The sequence below is a fragment of the Myxine glutinosa genome, chromosome 4 (assembly GCF_964187855.1).
Source record: "Myxine glutinosa chromosome 4, kmMyxGlut1.1, whole genome shotgun sequence".
In the NCBI taxonomy this organism is placed as follows: Eukaryota; Metazoa; Chordata; class Myxini; order Myxiniformes; family Myxinidae; genus Myxine; species Myxine glutinosa.
Genome location: NC_136264.1, coordinates 152,671,052 through 152,690,181, shown reverse-complemented (window position 1 = coordinate 152,690,181; position 19,130 = coordinate 152,671,052). Strand labels below are relative to the sequence as shown.

Sequence of the window (19,130 nt, the reverse complement as noted above, 5' to 3'; positions counted from 1 at the left end):
AGGAGCGTGGGTTGAGCGAAGTTGAGCATAGCACAGCCGGGTGGACCGGGATAGAAATCGCGACCCGGTGTATGGGAAAGCCGACGACCGCAGAATTAGAAAATTTGATTTTATTGGCGCCAGCAGTCGTCCAGCTGAATAAAGAAAATAAAATCGAAGAAATAGTGGAAATTGGGTTTGAAGAGACGGCGGACTTAGAAGAGCAACAGCGGGAGGAAAGGATGGAACATGTGAAAAATCCGTGTTCGCATCATGATGTCGTGCTGCCTAATTCCAATAAAGATTTGCAGATGCGAGAGGAGAAAAGGATCCTGAAGGTAAGCCGGGCTGTATATGGCACGAAAAGGTTTGGCGCGAAAGGATTTTCGCGCACTTGGGATGCAGACGTCACCCGGGCGCATGTGGAAGGTCCGTGGTGCGCTGTGTGAAAGAGAATGGCGCACGTGTGAGAAAAAAGTGTGCGCCAAAGAGTGAGTGTGATGCAGAGTACGATAGTGAGAGTTAGAGCGACACAGAGTGTGAGAGGGATGGAGAGTGTGTGCGAGGATGCACACCTGAGTTGGTTGTGGAGAGTGTGCGGGGATGATTGCAAACACTTTAGCCTTCATTGCAAACACTTTGGCCAGCATTGCAAACACTTCAGCCAGCATTGCAAACACTCTAGCCAGCATTGCAAACACTTTAGCCAGCATTGCAAATACTTTGGCGAGCATTGCAAACACTTTCGCAGACATTGCAAACACTTCAGCCAGCAGTGCAAACACTTTAGCCAGCATTGCAAACACTTTAGCCAGCATTGCAAATACTTTGGCCCGCATTGCAAACACTTTAGCCAGCATTGCAAACACTTTGTCGAGCATTGCAAACACTTTAGCAGGCATTGCAAACACTTTTGCCATCATTGCAAACACTTTAGCCAGCATTGCAAACACTTTGGCCAGCATTGCAAACACTTTAGCCAGCATTGCAAACACTTTAGCCAGCATTGCAAACACTTTGGCCCGCATTGCAAACACTTTAGCCAGCATTGCAAACACTTTAGCCGGCATTGCAAACACTTTAGCCAGCATTGCAAACACCTCAGCCAGCATTGCAAACACTTTAGCCAGCATGGCAAACACTTTAGCCAGCATTGCAAACACCTCAGCCAGCATTGCAAACACTTTAGCCAGCATTGCAAACACTTTAGCCAGCATTGCAAACACTTTAGCCAGCATTGCAAACACTTTAGCCAGCATTGCAAACACTTTAGCCAGCATTACAAACGCTTTGGCCAGCATTACAAACACTTTGGCCAGCATTGCAAACACTTTGGCCAGCATTGCAAACACTTTGGCCAGCATTGCAAACACTTTAGCCAGCATTGCAAACACTTTGGCCAGCATTGCAAACACTTTAGCCAGCATTGCAAACACTTTGGCCAGCATTGCAAACACTTTGGCCAGCATTGCAAACACTTTAGCCAGCAATGCAAACAGTTTGGCCAGCATTGCAAACACTTTAGCCAGCATTGCAAACACTTTAGCCAGCATTGCAAACACTTTAGCCAGCATTGCAAACACTTTAGCCAGCATTGCAAATACTTTGGCCCGCATTGCAAACACTTTGGCCCGCATTGCAAACACTTTAGCCAGCATTGCAAACACTTTAGCCAGCATTGCAAACACTTTAGCCAGCATTGCAAACACCTCAGCCAGCATTGCAAACACTTTAAACAGCATTGCAAACACTTTAGCCAGCATTGCAAACACTTTAGCCAGCATTGCAAACACTTTAGCCAGCATTGCAAACACTTTCGCCAGCATTGCAAACACTTTGGCCAGCATTACAAACACTTTAGCCAGCATTGCAAACACTTTGGCCAGCATTGCAAACACTTTGGCCAGCATTGCAAACACTTTAGCCAGCATTGCAAACACTTTGGCCAGCATTGCAAACACTTTGGCCAGCATTGCAAACACTTTGGCCAGCATTGCAAACACTTTAGCCAGCAATGCAAACAGTGTGGCCAGCATTGCAAACACTTTGACCAGCATTGCAAACACTTTGGCCAGCATTGCAAACACTTTGGCCAGCATTGCAAACACTTTAGCCAGCAATGCAAACACCTCAGCCAGCATTGCAAACACTTTGGCCAGCATTGCAAACACTTTAGCCAGCAATGCAAACAGTGTGGCCAGCATTGCAAACACTTTGACCAGCATTGCAAACACTTTAGCCAGCATTGCAAACACTTTGGCCAGCATTGCAAACAATTTAGCCAGCAATGCAAACAGTTTGGCCAGCATTGCAAACACTTTGGCCAGCATTGCAAACACTTTGGCCAGCATTGCAAACACTTTGTCCAGCATTGCAAACACTTTGGCCAGCATTGCAAACACTTTGGCCAGCATTGCAAACACTTTGGCCAGCATGGTCATGGTTTTACCACTCTAAAAGAGTTTCGAAAAAAAGTCCGGAAAATTGTTCTTTGCGTGACGGACTGACAGACAGACTGACAGACGGACTGACAGACGGTGGGACGGAGGGACGGAGGGACGGCGGGACGGAGGGACGGAGTGCAAACCTATAGTCCCCTCCGGTGTACACCGGTCGGGGACTAAAAATGCCAGAGTGTTGAAATATGCCGTAGTGACGTCGGTCAATGTCTGTTCGTTACTTTTGCAATTGAAAACAGCTGTGGGGTATTTACAACTGTTTTGATGACGACTGAAAGTCTCCCACACACGAAGCGTTGCGTCATCACTGTATGTGCACATCTATTTTGAGCGCGCAGTGGAAGACATGGCGATCTGCTGGTAAGTTAACCTGTCGGTCAAACTTGTAGGAAATGTACTGTTCGTTATTATTTTACTTGCGTGGACATTATTTATCATTAAAACCGGAAACAGAGTGGTTTTTTGGTGTGATGTTATTGAATTTACTGCAATGAAACGAAATGATTGTGCTCGTGGATCGTGGTGCTCGTTGTTGTTGCACGCGGCTCGTGGATCGTGGATCGAAACCAACAACAAAAACCGAGTGACCTTTTTGAGACCAGCTGGGAACAGCAAATTCTGCTGGCCTCCCAAGGAGGAAATTGATCACTTGCCTTCATGTGAAATTTTGTGCATGTTGCCTTCGTAGTCAGGTTCACTGTGTCAATAAATTATATTTCGTTCAAAATCATGGTAGATTAGCAAACCTATACATTTTTGGAAAGGTTATAACATAAGGAAACTAAAAATCAATGTTTACATTTGGAGAGATACCTGTATGGCGGCCATTTTGGATTTTCAAAATGGCCACTGTAAAATACATATTTTGTTCTATTTCTGCCTCTAATTACCCTAAAAACTTTTAAAAATATACTAAACCTATATTTTCAGGGACAAGGAATCCAATGAAAGTATCAAATTAGTGCTATGGGGAATGGTAAGACACGAATCAAAGGTTTTGAATTGCAAAATACTGTCTTTATATTCGCGATAAGTTGCATAATCAAATACATGTTATCATTTTGTACAGGCAGTTAATATCATCAAAATGTGTCACAATAATTCATATCACCAAACATACACAGGCAGTCAGCAAAATCATATATACACATGCAGTCAGTATAACTTCACATCTACACAGGCAGTCAATGACAAAATATACACAGGCAGTCAATGGCATCAAACATACACGATTACAGAATATGCCATTTAGAGTTCGTCATCACTGTCCTGTGTGTCGTATCCGACAATATAGTCCGCATCGTTTTCACAGTCCGTTCCACACAAGCAAAGGTCGGTCAAATTGATTGGCAAATCGAATTGGTCGAATGGTCGATCGAATCGAATTCGATGAATCGAATCGAATCGAATCGATCGAATGGTCAATCGAAGCGATTGGTCGAATGGTCGAATGGAATTGGTCGAATTGTTCGAATCGAATTGGTCGGAATTGGCAAATGTAAACATTGATTTTCAGATTTTCCATGTAATAACGTTTCCAAAATGTATAGGTTTGCTAATCTACCATGATTTTGAACGAAAAAACATAGTGAACCTGACTATCGCCTCCATATCCAATCAGTGCAAGATATTTTACTTTCACTCCGGAAATGATGGACTTTGTAAAAATCAATGCAGATACAGTGCTTGAGGAGTAGTAAATTGACGGACAGTGTCGCTGACCGAGTGGAAACTCATTCACGCCTGTTCTTGACAACTGGTGAAATATATAGAGGATATTGCACAGTAAAGGTTGAACACCATAAATATTGTTAGTGAGAGGTGGAAGATAACGAGACGCGAAGCGTTGAGTGGGTTATCCTTTCCACCTTTCATGAGAACAATATTTATGGTATTCAACCTTCACTGTGCAATATTCTATTTAGATTTGTGACAGTGAAACCAGTATTAACATTAGTAACCGAATCAACACTCTTCCCTTTAGTTTAGCTTCACTGGTATTCCTTAAGTATGTGAAGAAGAGCACTGTTCTGATAATATTGGATTGTGAATCGAGGCACTTGTCAAATGTCATGTTCGTTACTCCTCAATTGTAACTTGAAAAGCATTGTAGTGGTTATATATTCTTTCTTGTATGTCAAATATTGTAAAACGAAATCCCAACAAACCTGTTATCGTTTTTTCCCCAAAATTGCTGTCAAGTCAAGATGTTTTGAAAAAACCTGCATTATCTGTTAACCTTGTCTGTCAAATGTCCTGTTCGTTACTTTTCAAATATTTTGACTTTGCTGTAGAGTCCGACTATGAGGAATAAGAACTTTTAAGTTCTGAATTAAATCAAACCAGCCGAAGAAGTTTTCTTTTGTTTCATGTTTGGTGTGTGTTAACTACTTTAGTGGAACTATTCGTGATATCTAATGTTACTGTCAAATGTACCGTTCGTTACCGTCCTTTTGAGGAGAAAGTGTCATGGACAGACAAGCGTTTTCTCAAATCAACATGTTTTCATGGTAATTAATAGTTGACTTGAATAGCTTTTTCCAGACATGGTCAATACCCTCAACATCTGCAGCATTCATAAAAAATGAACACATACTAAACGTCAATGTCCCATACGTTTACTCTATGTGTTATGTTGAAAAAAACCCCTTCCTTACCCACACACAGCATAGCCACCATGTTCACGCAATAAAATTTATTAACAGTAGAGGTCCAAATTTCATATAAAGCATGTACAGATACTGCTGATGCATTTTCAATTTTATTGACCTCTGTCATACAATGGTAACACTCTACTGTGGATATGCCCATATATATATATATATATATATATATATATATATATATATATATATATATATATATATATATATATATATATATATATATATATATATATATATATATATATATATACACAGACTTGGCATTTAATATGGATTTTATATTTTTTTCTTGACTTGTGTTTACTTTCTTAACTCAGTATATCAATCTGGTGAGTTTCTTTTACACTTCGGTGATTTATTTGTTCAAAGAACCATGTCACTGATTGTCTGTCACAGCAAGAAGTCAACAACAGGATTATATCACAGGTGGCGTGGCAAAATGTACGGACAGGTGCATTTGATGATTGGCTTCACAGTCGGGTATACAAGGGTTGTTGCGTTCTGTATTAGTGGAAAACAACTGCTGCACGTCTCCAAAAGTTATTGCCGCTTCCTCTGGAGATGGTCCATCAACTCGACAATGCTGTTTCTCATGGAGTAGTGGCTTTACGAAATTACGGCATGAAACAGCGTGCTTTTTCTCGGCAGTATGGCATCACTCAAGGTCAGGTGTCAAAGATCTTGAAACGAAATGCTCAGAGGGGTGTCCCTACTCCAATACAGAGGCCAGGACGTCCCCGCAGAACCACAAGGAGGGATGATCGCCAGCTGCGCCGGTTAGTCCGCAATGGCCGTACCAAGTCAGCTAATCGGCTTTGGGCTGAGTGGCAGCAACTGACAAATGTGCCTGAATCCAGAAGGCTAGTCAACCAACGACTGGTTCAAGCAGGCTATCGTGCCAGGCGTCCCCTGAGAAAGCCACGCCTGACCAGACAACACCGCCAGCGCCGATTGCAGTGGGCCAGAGAGCACCGTCAATGGCAGCCAGGACACTGGAATCACGTGATCTTCAGTGACGAGTCTAGATTTCTGGTCTATCGTCAAGATGGCCGCGTCCGAGTGCGCAGACAAGTGCATGAAGCCTACAACAAAGATTGTATAGTGCCAAGAGTCCAAGCTGGAGGTGGTGGGATGACCGTTTGGGCTGCTTTTCATGCAGGGGGCAAAACTGACCTGGTTGTTCTGAATGGAAACCTGAACCAGTTCAAGTACAGGGCCATTCTGGAAGAAACATTGCTTCCATTTGCTCATGCAGCCTTTTGAGGAAACTTTGTCTTCCAAGATGACGATGCACGGCCTCATCATGCTCGCATGATCCAACACTTTCTTGCTGAGCGTGGTGTCGAGCATATGGAGTGGCCTGCCATGTCCCCGGATATGAATCCGATAGAGAACTTGTGGGCAGAATTAACGCGTCAAATCGACCACTTGGACCAGCAGCCGACCTCTGTGCGTGAATTGCTGCAGGCTATTGTCACTGCATGGCAAGCGATTCCTGTCCAAACCTTGGCAAATCTCGTGAACAGCATGCCTCAACGTCTACGTGCTCTCCTGAATGCTCGTGGGGTTACACGAAGTACTGAACTGTAATTTTACTGTCCGTAATCCCAGTCGTAATTTAACTTTTGTTTTTGTTAAAAAAAAATTTGGCTAATGTGCAAAATGAAGAGGTACATCTGGAAAACGCACAGAAGTTTAACACAGTACTGTCCATGAATTGAGTTCGATATCAGTTTACATCACTTTCAAGGATCAATTTATTTGTTTCGAAATGTCAAATGTGGTTTTTGTTTCTTTTAAAGGTCACATTAACAAACCTAGAATAATTTCAACATAATTCCAATGAACCTTTGGTTCTAAGTCATCTTGAAAAGTAAGTTCACCCCCACAAAAAAAATATTTCATATTAAATTCCAAGTCTGTATATATATATATATATATATATATATATATATCTATATATATATATATATATATATATGTATGTATATATATATATATATATGTCAAGTAGTAGATTTGTTATTGCCTAAAGTTCAGTTATAGACGTTGGTTGCTAATGTGTTATGATCTAAATGTTGTTTAAAAATGCTATTTTCATAAAGTTAATAAAGGGTTTTTGCTTCGTTTTAGTTTTGGATGAGGAAAGGCTCGCTGAGGTCATGCTGGACAAATTGTATACGTGTGCTTTTTCAAGGCTAGATAACATAAACCTGTTGTTTTTACCATATATATTTTGTATTAATCACAGCGACGCCTGACTCTGTATAAACATGCTTTGAATTACTCATGTGAACCCATATATTTGCTCTGGGCTTATCTGGCCAAGCATGCACTCTTTGTGAGTTACATTTCTGTTTTCTCGGAGCCCAGAGAAACATTTGGTCCGAATGATAAGGAAGGGCTGACTCCCCCGAATAACAGAGCGGATGACGGTGGGGGCTTGGCCCACCAGGGAGGAACCTCTCCCAGTTTTGTTTGTTCCCTCGGAGATTTCCTGATAAAACGTGTCCCTATATAAATGGACTGGGAATCAATGTGTTTTCAGGAAGGCTTGACGTGGCATGAGACTGGCTCTTGCTGTAGATGTCTTGGCTTCTTCCGGATCTGTATAAGTTGGTTTTTAATAAAGCTGCGTCATTTCAGGCTATTGTGGACTTCTTCACCAAACGAAGAGCTGATTCTTCACAAATGGTACCAGGAGTGGGGTGTCAACAGACGCGGAGGACGGGAAGCGGAACCCGGGCGACAGAAGGAAGGCTGCTCGAGGCCGGGACGCTGGCACTCTAATTTGATTAAGGTGAGCAATTGTTTTATACCAGAGGGCTATCTTTCCAAATTTGTACCTTGCTTCTTCGAACGGGTTCAGTCCGCTTCCCTGTCATCCGCGCTGCCTGCACTCGAACAGAAATTGTAAGTAAAGGCTCATTTAGGCCTCAGAATGACGTGGTTTTGTTAAAGCCAGGATAAACAAGTAAGGATAAACCAGGAAGGACTTAACAGTAAGCTTAAAGTTACAGTTAGCACCAGGAGGGGAAAATGAGGTCGGACAGCCATATAGGCTGAAGCCAGGTGGCCAAGATTTTTCCAGGAAGGAACAGCCCAGAGACAAGATGGGGTATGCCATTGCATGCCAGGGAACGAAGGGCTGTGGCTAACTTAGATAGAAGGCCAGAGGAACATAGAAGGCCATAGGAACATGGCCAGTAAAAGGATTTGCGCAGGATATCGGTGAAGATAACGTTCGGTACAAGGGAAGGGGGAAAGTGAGGTCGGACAGCCGTAAAGGCTGAGCCAGGCCGAGAACTTTCCAGGAAGGATCAGCCCAGAGCAATAAGATGGGAAGCAAGCTAAGGAAAGAAGGGGAACCCCTTAAGGGAACCCCGGCATCTTTCATGTTTAAGAGGCATCATTTTGCCGCGGTAAGACCATTAAAGGACTGGGCTGTGTTAACTAAAGATTTAAATAATCCCTGGCCAGAGGACAAGTAAGTAAGCAGTTAAACAAGTAAATCAGCGAGTGATGCCGCTGGACCAGATGCCAGACCAAGACCCCCCACCCCCCCAAGCCCTGAGCCCTGTCCCCGGGCTACAGGCGCCACCTCTCCCACCCCCGCCCCTGTTCCCCCAGGGGTTAGACCCCCAGAAAACTAGACCAGCCGCCCCTCAGGTTCACCTTAGCCCGGGCAATCCTTTTAGAGGACAAGAAATTAATGGGGCGGACAGCGGGTTCGCGGCCCCAGAAGGGCTAGGAGTATTGTATTGTACCCCTCAGTGGAAGGGCTCACGGAATCGGAGAACTCACAGCCTACAATCGAGATGTGTCCCTTTAAAAAACCATTTGAAAGAACCAGATTTGGCGGCTATGCAGGAGCGGGTGAGAACCTTGCTGGCTGAACAGCCCGGTCACGTACCGGAACTTATGCGTTTGTGGATACAAAATACAGGCGCAGATTGGCGGGACGTCTGCCACATGGGAGAGGCTGTATTGCCAGCGCGGGTGTGGGACCAGGCCAAAGTACACGCACGCTGGCCGAATGTAGCACCAACCCCGGCCCAGACCCTCGACGATTGGGGGGCCCTGGTCGACCTGTTGTTGGCCGGGGTACACATCGCACTAAGGCTAACCGACCAATTAGATGAAGCGGCCGAGCAGTGGGACATGGGCGACGATAAGAAGGCCGATGTAAAGGACGACATGTTGCAAATGATTGCCCAGGAATCCATAAGGGCCCCCTCCCCAAAATTTGGAACCCACAAGGGCCCCCTCCCCAAAACTGGAACATACAAGGGCCCCCTCCACAGCCGCAGAATTGGGCCGTGCAAAAGGACCCCCCACCCCCCCCAAGACCTGAGCTCAGTCCCGGGGCTCTAGGCAACACCCCAACACCCCCGCCCTGCCTTCCCTTTTTCACCTCAACCCACCCCCGTCCAACCCGTCCCAAAAAAATCCTTTTCCTTGAATGAGAGACGTAACATGAATGAGCAAAGACTGTTTGGGAGTGGCTGGAGAAAGGCATGATTTGAGTCGATCTGAGTTTCGCGCGAAGAATGGGAGACTCACTCGTATATGAATGAGGAATGAATGTATATTGGGATGTTAATTGATGTGTGTATCTAGCCAATGTATTTGTCTGTATGACATATGCAAAGCAGAGGGTTTCGGTGTGAAGCTTTGTAAGTGATCTGCTCGACGTGCGGGAAATTCAGGCCGGGAATGTCCATTTTAGCGTCTATCCGAGAGAACAGGCGAGGTCCTGAACTGAGTCCGGATTTTCATCTGTTTGGGAGTTGTTTGGGAAGCGAATTGATATAAATCGGGTCAGGAAAGCACTCGGAGTGCCCGCAGCTCACCTTTGGAATTGGTGTCATATAGTGCATTTTGGGTCAGAGAGGTCAAGCGTCGGAGATCCTGTTTTTTTTTTTGCGATGTTTACGAGCTAGGGATGAGTTCTGACAGCTCAATGTTCTGACAGCTCACTACATGCCAAGTCGTAGATTCTTTATTGACAATTCAATGTTATGGCAGCCGACTGCATGTCCCAACGTGAGGTAAACCCCGCCGTGAACGCGAATAGAGCGGCGTGCAGGGAGTGTTGAGATTCGTGCGGAGGCACGAGGGTGGCGGCGTGGCGTCGTCGCGTTGAGATGGTTGTGCCAGGTCGATCGGCGATCTCTGAATTTAAATCGGATTTTTGTCATGCGTGTTGTGAAATTAAACGTCTATCCGAGAATCCTGGCAATGTTCGTTTAATTAAAATGTGGTACAAACCTGCGTTTCCGCCGTGCGGCTCCGTGGAAGTTAGAGTAGAGTTATTGTGTGTTCAGGCAAGAGCCGAGCGAGCCGCGAGTCACGGGTGTGCTGTATGAGATTTGCTCAGAGTGCCGGCGATAACTCGCCCACTCTCAGAGGAGGATGTGTGCCCAAATGCATTGTGGGTCATTTCGACTTTGCTGGATGTCGGACGTTCATGTCAGACGAGCCATGTCGGAATAGTGGCCGGCTGCGACATATATGCCAGGCAATGTCACAGGACGAATACGTTATTTAAGATGGATTTATATGGATGGATGGACTTATAAGATGGATTTTTATTTAAGATGGATTTATAAGATGGATAGATGGATGGATTTATTTAAGATGGCTAAAATAAACGATTTCAAGACAGAGTAATTAATTTCCGGAGCCAAGTTCCAACAGGAAGTCTTGTTCATACAGTAAGGTACAGTGCGGAGTGGCGGCTGGAAGATGCATCGATGCATTTGTGTTGATCGATGCGGACACAGATTTAGTATGCTGGTAAGGTTAAGTTATTAAAATTGGAAATTCAATAATTTGAGCAGAAATGTCACGTTTCAACAGAACGCTGATCCGAGGAAGGAGGACGGTTGAGGTTTCAACTGTCGGTATGTGGTGTGGCTTGTGCCAAGGTGTGGGCGCGAGGAGGTGTGTTGATGAAGCGTTGTGCGAACGAGGAGGGATGTGCGAAAGGTGCACTAGGTAGCAAGGGTGCTGCATTGTGAAGCACGCATCGTACGGAAGTTCCTGGACGGATTGTGACGGTTGTTGGATTCATAGAAGTTAGCATTATGCTATGTAGAGCCACATTAATGGTCATTTGTCCATTGTCGCCGGACTTGCATTACTTGTGGGATAATAAAGCGCTGGTTACCCCAATTCGAAGTTTGACCTTTTAAAGTTTAGTTGACCTTTGTTCGAGATATGCAAGGGAAAGGTCAGAGGGAATTCACTAACCTTGGAAGAACGACAGGCGGAGTCAGTCTACAGGGTGTTGCTTTAACGACAGGATATAGAACCTAAATCTGGAAGGAAAGGACATTATATTGTTGGTTAAACTGAAGTCATGTACATAATTAGTGGACAGAGAATATCGAGTTTTTTGTTGTTGTGGAAGCGTCAGGTACAGTACGCTTGGAATTTAATTTAACCGGGTCGAGTACAGTGACGTGTTCGATCGAGCTGTGGGGATTTGAGATGGATTTGAGTCACGTTAAATGGAGGACATTTGGGAGGATGAAGAGATGCAAGTAACGTGGATTAAATTGTGGTATCACGAGTTGGGTGCCAGAGATATTGTGGTTATTATAACTCGCTGATTATGGGGGCGCACCGAGTACAGATCGGGTTGCATGATGGAGCACGCATGCATGGATTTTGGCTTTGCGAGGCTCCAGATAGAAATTGGCATTTCGATGCTGTGGATTATATTGTGCCTGCCCGGAAAGGTGATGTCCTGTGCTGGGGCTGGCGACATGCCTCTGTTATTTGTCTGTCTGTCGGTCTGATTGTAAGTCTTTGGTACTGGGAGGGCTAATTGAGTGCTCAGGCGTCATTGTTCCATGGAGGCAGGTACTGTGAGTCACAAAAGGTAAATGTAACACAGAGAGATGGACAGGACAACAATGGAGTTTATATGGACGGGTTTGGGGCAGTTTCAATCTGACGATTACAGAGTGCTTTGTTCCGTTCACGAAACATGTAAAATTCATGGAGTTGAAGTGGTTTGCAAAAAGGTAGCAGAGTCAGTACTGGGATGCAACCTCGTCCAGGGGTTTTGGTCCAGCCTGCAAGGAGTCCAGGGGCTTGTTTCAGGGCTGGGTCGCCAAAAATGGGATGCTGTGCCCATCTGGATGTAAAATTATCCATCAAGGACGGGGAATGATGTGCAGTGTGATTGATTGGAGGTAATAAGGATTTGTGTTGATTTCCTGATTTGAGTTCATCTGGAAACAAAGACAGATGGGATTAATGTGTATATCAGGAACATTTTGGAAAAGAAATATGGATATATGACATTACTAAAATATAACCAAGCAATTGAGAGTTCTTGGGTTAATGGGATATAAATAAATGCATCTACAAGTTGATGGTTTATAAAAATTTAGTTCTGGATGATACTTAAACGATGAACAATGTTGGCAATATACAAAGAATGTGACTTGTTTTTTGGGGGGAAAACATGTGGTTTAAAATTGGTTGGCTAAGTTTTAAAGATGGAGATGTTTCGCAGAACTCTTATGATTATTTATATGAGTGGTGGACTATTCCATGGCAAAGCATTTTCCAGTTTATTGAAAGTTGGATTTTGTAAAATAATGGTTTAATATAACCACAGTAGAAAATAATATACAGATTTGGGACATTTTGTAAACTTTCGAATAATGAGAAGATTCATAGAATTCATTTTATTTATTTCATGGAAAATATTTGGGTTGCAAGTGGAGAAGCATGGTATGGTATAAAAATAAAGAGGGAGTATCCAGGAAAAAGATGTTCAAGTGAACTTTGTGCTGTGAAAAGAATGTCGAGTTAATGGAAGTGTTTTGTTCGATTAATTTTGTTCAATTTGTGTTCAAATGACCATCGATGTTGGGGGCAAAGTTATGGGTGAATTTGGTGAGTGGTTGTGGGCAAACGAAGATTAATTTAGATTTATCATAGTTAAGTTCGAGGAAGTTGATTTGAAGCCAGAATTTCATTTGGATGCCAGAAAGGAGAAAGGAGATGCTGAAAGCCAGAAAGGAGATGCTGTTGTCTACTCTGAATGACAGGTGGCGGTATCCAGGGCGCTGAGGAGTTTGTTCACGTTGTAAAGTTTGTTTATTTAGTTTGTTTATTGTAGAGAAGAGTGCTTTTGGGATTCCGGAGCCAGAGTGGATAATTTGAGGGTAGTAGGTGGAGTAGAGGACATCTTTGCAGTGCTGTAGGTGGTCCTTGTGGGCTTGGGAGTGAACTGATTTGGGTTTAATAGGCACAAGCTGGTCTAAACAGGGTGAGGAGGATGGTGTGATTGATGATGTCAAAGGAGGCGTTGAGGTGAGGAGGATGAAAATGTTGAGGTTGCCGGCATCAGAGGAGAGAAAAGGTCGCTGGTGATTTTGAGGAGAGCAGTTTCAGTACTGTGGCTGGAGCAGAATCCGGATTGGGATGTTTCATACAGGTTATTGGCAGAGTGGTGATGTTTGAGTTGAGTGGCCACAGCACGTTCCAAAACTTTTGACAGAAAGGGTAGGTTGGAGATGAGTCTGAAGTTATTTAGGGTGTCAGGGTTTAGTCCAGGGTTTTTCCAAAATGGGGGTGAAGTTTCACGAGTTTTTGGGGAAATCGGTATGTGAAGCTGGATTAAGTTGGAACTGCTTGATGAGCCATGGAGATGGATTGGGTTTTGTTGTTGGTTGTCTGGGAGTTCGGTTGTTGCATTGCCAAAGGTTTCTGTGTGGTGGACACACTCGTTGGCTGTTGTCTTGTGTGACGTGGAGGGAGATGTATGTGGCTGCGTGTGGCTGCCTGGAGTCGGGAAGACGGCTACAGTGGTTGATATTGGTTGTGGATCGTCCGGGGTGCTTCGATTTGCATAGGGGGTGAAGATTGGGATATTACATTATTTTAAGTAAGTATTGGTATGAGTAATTACATAAGTAATTATGAGTTATTATGAGTATTAGTTATGAGTAAGTGATTATTTTAGTAAAGTTACATGTTTCGCTGTGTTGTGGATCTGGGGACAAGCTAGTTTGATGGGTACCCTGGGGTCTTCGGCGTGTCTATGTGTTTGGCTGTCTGTCACACCGGACTCTTGAATGGGTTTTCATGAGACGAATTTCAGACATAACAGTGAGAATCTATTTTGAGCGAATCACAGTGGGTGAGGAAAACATTGTGTGTGACCAGACACCAGAACTGACCAGAATTGAAATTGGAAGTAGACCAGGTTATTTCTATTATTTGTTTATTCGTGAATATAAATAAATAATAGGGGGAGGTTAATGGAGGTTAATGGAGGTTAATGGTGGTTTGTGTGCGTTAATGGAGGTTAATGGTGGTTTGTTTGTGTTAATGGAGGTTAATGGTGGTTTGTTTGTGTTAATTCTAGTTGAAACTCTCGCTGAAGTAATTTTCGTTTATTTTTATTTTTTGATTCGATTTGAGAGTTGAGATGATTGATTTTTTATTAATTTTATAATTTTATTTTTATTGATGTTGGAAACAGGTAATGGGATGCTGAGAGAAGGATTGAATTTAATTTGAATTGGACTGGATTAAATGGGATTGAATTTAAAAATTGAATATTGGATAAAATTGGATCCACTTGAAAAAAGTGGATTAGGAAATTGGAGAAAAGGTGTTCTATGAAACTATGAATTGAATGAATTGAATCTATGAATTGGAGACCTGTAGACCAGGCGCTCCCAGGAGACTTGTGGACCAGGTGTTCGTGGAGCACTTCACCTGCAAGAACGCCTTGGAACCAAGGTGGAAGGGACCAGTCCAGGTGTTGCTGACTACACCAACGGCAGTCTTTTGCGAGGGCAAGACCTCGTGGATCCACGCCACGCACTGTAAGTTGGCCATACAAGCACCAGACACTACACCACAGCAACCACAGTAAGGATGGGCCTAATCATAGGTACAATACTATTGATAGCGACAGCAGCTAGGGGAAACTCCGATTCCAATAGATGCGAAAACGAAACCCGACACCTCACCGTAACATGGGGACAAAGAGTATCACTACCATGTTTCGAACAGAAAGCCCTGCACACAAATTGGGTGAACATAAATTGGCTAGCACTGTCGGCAGGGCCTGGACGCGTTGGCATGGTACTACAAAAGCAACGAGAGTTCCGGGAAGATGGGCAAGCTAGCATTAAGACCTTGGCCCAACCAGGATACAAATGGGGAACCCCTGATTTTAAGCTACAAACACGCACGCGCCTAGAGAAAGGCATGACTATGCAGGTCCGGTGCAGCGTCTGGACCCCTGGCGCGGCCGGTGGCGAAAAGAACTACATACCATGCATCGAATACATACTCACGCCACAACCCCAGAACAAGGCCCCAAAGAAGGGTGAAAACACATATTGGAAAGTGGCCAGGGAGGTGGCAACAATTCAAAATAGGACACACTGCTGGTCGTGCATGCGCTTTCCCCAAGCAGGCACCACAGGAATACACATGATAGTGCTACCTCTGTCCCTCAATGACCTCTGCTCACAACCTATCGATTCCCCATGTTTAGTCACCACGCTGGAAAGAGAAGGGGTTGACAACGGCAAGAGTTGCAATCGACAATTTAATTATCGCCCGTCAATGATTGCCCATGTGGCCGAGAGGCCTGCCCCCGTCTGGGTCAAACCACAGAAAGGGAAGGTCTGCCTCCAGGGTTCCGGCCACTTGCGTATGGGAGAATCAGAATGCGCCTACACTCTCCCCGGGAAGCTGGGACAAGGGAGCTCGGGGATTACATTACGAATAGTACTGCAAGATAAACACAACCACAACATAACGGCTATAACATTCTCTAGGGGGGTTAGTAGGATTAATGGGGTGGTAAAGGGACTCCAGTGCCTATCCACCCACCTGGTCCCACCCCATGGGACAATGTTTATATGCGGCGACAAGGCTTACCCCTATTTACCAAATAATTGGGGGGGCACATGTTATCTGGGTTCAGTCCTTCCTGACGTTGAGATACTGGATGAGCTAGACCCAAAGTCCTTGGACAGGCGTAATAAGAGGTCAGTCATGAACGAAGATGGAACCACTAAACTACACGGGAGTCTATGGGAAAAGGTGTTTGGTTTCTTCTTCCCAGGAGCGGGCACAGTCATGGATAGTTTCCGAATAGACAAATTGGCTTTGACCCTAGAAAAGGTGGCAAACGACACCGCTACGGCTCATGACATACTATTGGACACGGTAATTCACATGCGTACAATGGTGATGCAGAATCGGGTGGCTTTGGACATGCTCCTGGCAGAGAAAGGAGGGGTATGCGGAATTATAGAGGGAAAATGTTGCACTTACATACCCGATCCATCTGAAGGAGTGTCAGCCGCAATAGTGAGACTAAGGGAAACTAGCCACGCCCTGACGATCGATCGGATCGCGCGTGAAAATTCTTATACATTTAGCTGGCTCACTGACTGGTTCCAGGGATGGACGGGCACCATAGTGAAGTGGTTATTGACCGCACTGGCTGTGATAATCGGGGTAGTAATTTGGGGGGCACTAATGAAATCTCTAGTCCTCCTCTGTATGAGAAAGTATTTTACAGGATGGAAAGTGAAAAAGCCGCCGACAACGACTATGGCTCTGACCACAGAGGCCGTCGACCTGAACGGGTCCTTCAACAAGGCAGTTGCGACCGGCGCTCCAGAAAATTGCATTGAATTTTGTAATGACTGTGATACTTGTGCGGATCCCATGTGGGAACTGGCTGCTGCCTGTAACGGTGTATGTGATGACTGTGATACTTGTGCTATAAACCCCTTGCGTGTACTGGCTAACGCTGCTTATGTATTACAAGCGGACAGCTGCACGCCCCCTTCCGACCCAACTATGGATCTGATTGCGACACTGGGTCTGGCGGTCGAGGGACCCGACGCGGATGTCCTAGACCCGCAAGCCGACCAGGCGCCCATGGGAGACTTTGACATAAAAGGAAGTTCCTCTCTTTGCTTCATATGTATTAAGTTCAAATGCTTCAAGTGAATCGGATTTTTACGCTCTGTACCCTGACCAGGAAATTGAGACACAAGATACTGACAATACTATGTATTCCCCAGAACAGCAGCACGTGAGGGACCTCATGGGCATGATCGTTGATTAACTTCGAAGATCTGCAAGGACTGAGTCTGCAAAGGGTGGGGGGAGCAAGTTCCGCAGGGGAGGTGACGGGCCCTCTGGCGGAGCAGAACCTCATCTGGACCAGACACCTTCGTTGTGGATCCGAAACGTTAATGGACTTTCATGTTCTGAGCCCTCAGGCTCCGAGCACGCACCACACGACACGTTCGCCAAATGCACGGGCGAGGCGCTTTGGGCGCACGATATGCCCTTGGGAGATACCCGCATTACACAATTATTTTTTCAATACCCGCATTACACAATTATTTTTCAATAAAGCCCGATGTGGCACGTTGTCTCTTAAGATACTTTGTCTCGACGAGACAAGAGGAAGGAATGTCAAGTAGTAGATTTGTTATTGCCTAAAGTTCAGTTATAGACGTTGGTTGCTAATGTGTTATGATCTAAATGTTGTTTAAAAATGCTATTTTCATAAAGTTAATAAAGGGTTTTTGCTTCGTTTTAGTTTTGGATGAGGAAAGGCTCGCTGAGGTCATGATGGACAAATTGTATACGTGTGCTTTTTCAAGGCTAGATAACATAAACCTGTTGTTTTTACCATATATATTTTGTATTAATCACAGCGACGCCTGACTCTGTATAAACATGCTTTGAATTACTCATGTGAACCCATATATTTGCTCTGGGCTTATCTGGCCAAGCATGCACTCTTTGTGAGTTACATTTCTGTTTTCTCGGAGCCCAGAGAAACATTTGGTCCGAATGATAAGGAAGGGCTGACTCCCCCGAATAACAGAGCGGATGACGGTGGGGGCTTGGCCCACCGGGGAGGAACCTCTCCCAGTTTTGTTTGTTCCCTCGGAGATTTCCTGATAAAACGTGTCCCTATATAAATGGACTGGGAATCAATGTGTTTTCAGGAAGGCTTGACGTGGCATGAGACTGGCTCTTGCTGTAGATGTCTTGGCTTCTTCCGGATCTGTATAAGTTGGTTTTTAATAAAGCTGCGTCATTTCAGGCTATTGTGGACTTCTTCACCAAACGAAGAGCTGATTCTTCACATATATATATATATATATATATATATATATATATATATATATATATATATATATATATATATATATATATGTATGTATATATATATATATATATATATATATATATATATGTATATATATATATATATATATATATATATATATATATATATATATATATATATATATATATATATATATATATACATATATATATATATTGTTGCGGATATGAGGATTGCATTTTTTTGATTGTGTGTATTGTAGTGGTAAATTGTTGTGTAACATTGGTTGGATATGGCCCCTCCTGCCTCCAGAGTTGTGTAAAGGTAAAAAGGGCGTCCCGGTAGTTATTCCATGAAACACCACATTGAAGGACACGATAAAACCGTTGTTCAGTAGCTTATATCTTATCATCTGTTTTAGAGTAAGGCCTTGTCTTCCATTAGAATGACACTCCATTGCACCGAATCAATTAAGAATAGCTCCCCTTCAATCATTCCATTTCCCAGCCAAACTCTCCATCTGCGGGTAAAGCAGTTCACAAGCGTGGGGTGCACGCCCTCTCATTTCGCTGCTATAGTGAATATGTGCTCCGTGCTCTGTTTGAACAGGAGGGGCGGGGTCGCCAGGGAGAGGCAAGCCCAGGGCGCGTCACGAAGGGCGGGGCTGTTCAGCCCCATGCCCAAATAAGGAAACAAGCCCGTGGGATTACCATACAAGGTCACGAAACAGAGCACGGTGGGGGGGGGGGGGGGGGGGTAGGGCGGTACCGAAACCGAGGAGGGCGTGTCAGACCCGCGCTGAAGGTTTGGACAGAAGGGTGTGACGATCGCTGGGACAAGCTACACCAGAAATACGGCAGATGAGTCCAG

General features: G+C 44.4%; 1 protein-coding gene across 2 annotated transcripts; it reads left to right on the top strand.

Annotated features, from left to right (window-relative positions):
* Positions 1 to 2,766: 2,766 nt before the first annotated feature.
* On the top strand, positions 2,767 to 18,232 carry LOC144891838 (uncharacterized). Of its 2 annotated transcripts, XM_078776635.1 has the most exons (3): positions 2,773 to 2,798; positions 7,751 to 7,904; positions 14,804 to 18,232. In XM_078776635.1, exons 1-3 carry the CDS (start codon positions 2,785 to 2,787, stop codon positions 14,966 to 14,968), a joined length of 333 nt encoding a protein of 110 aa, XP_078632761.1. In that variant the 5' UTR covers positions 2,773 to 2,784; the 3' UTR covers positions 14,969 to 18,232. The 2 variants fall into 2 exon arrangements, with proteins under 2 accessions (XP_078632760.1, XP_078632761.1); XM_078776634.1 differs by lacking the exon at positions 7,751 to 7,904 and having other exon boundaries at positions 2,767 to 2,798.
* Positions 18,233 to 19,130: the final 898 nt, after the last annotated feature.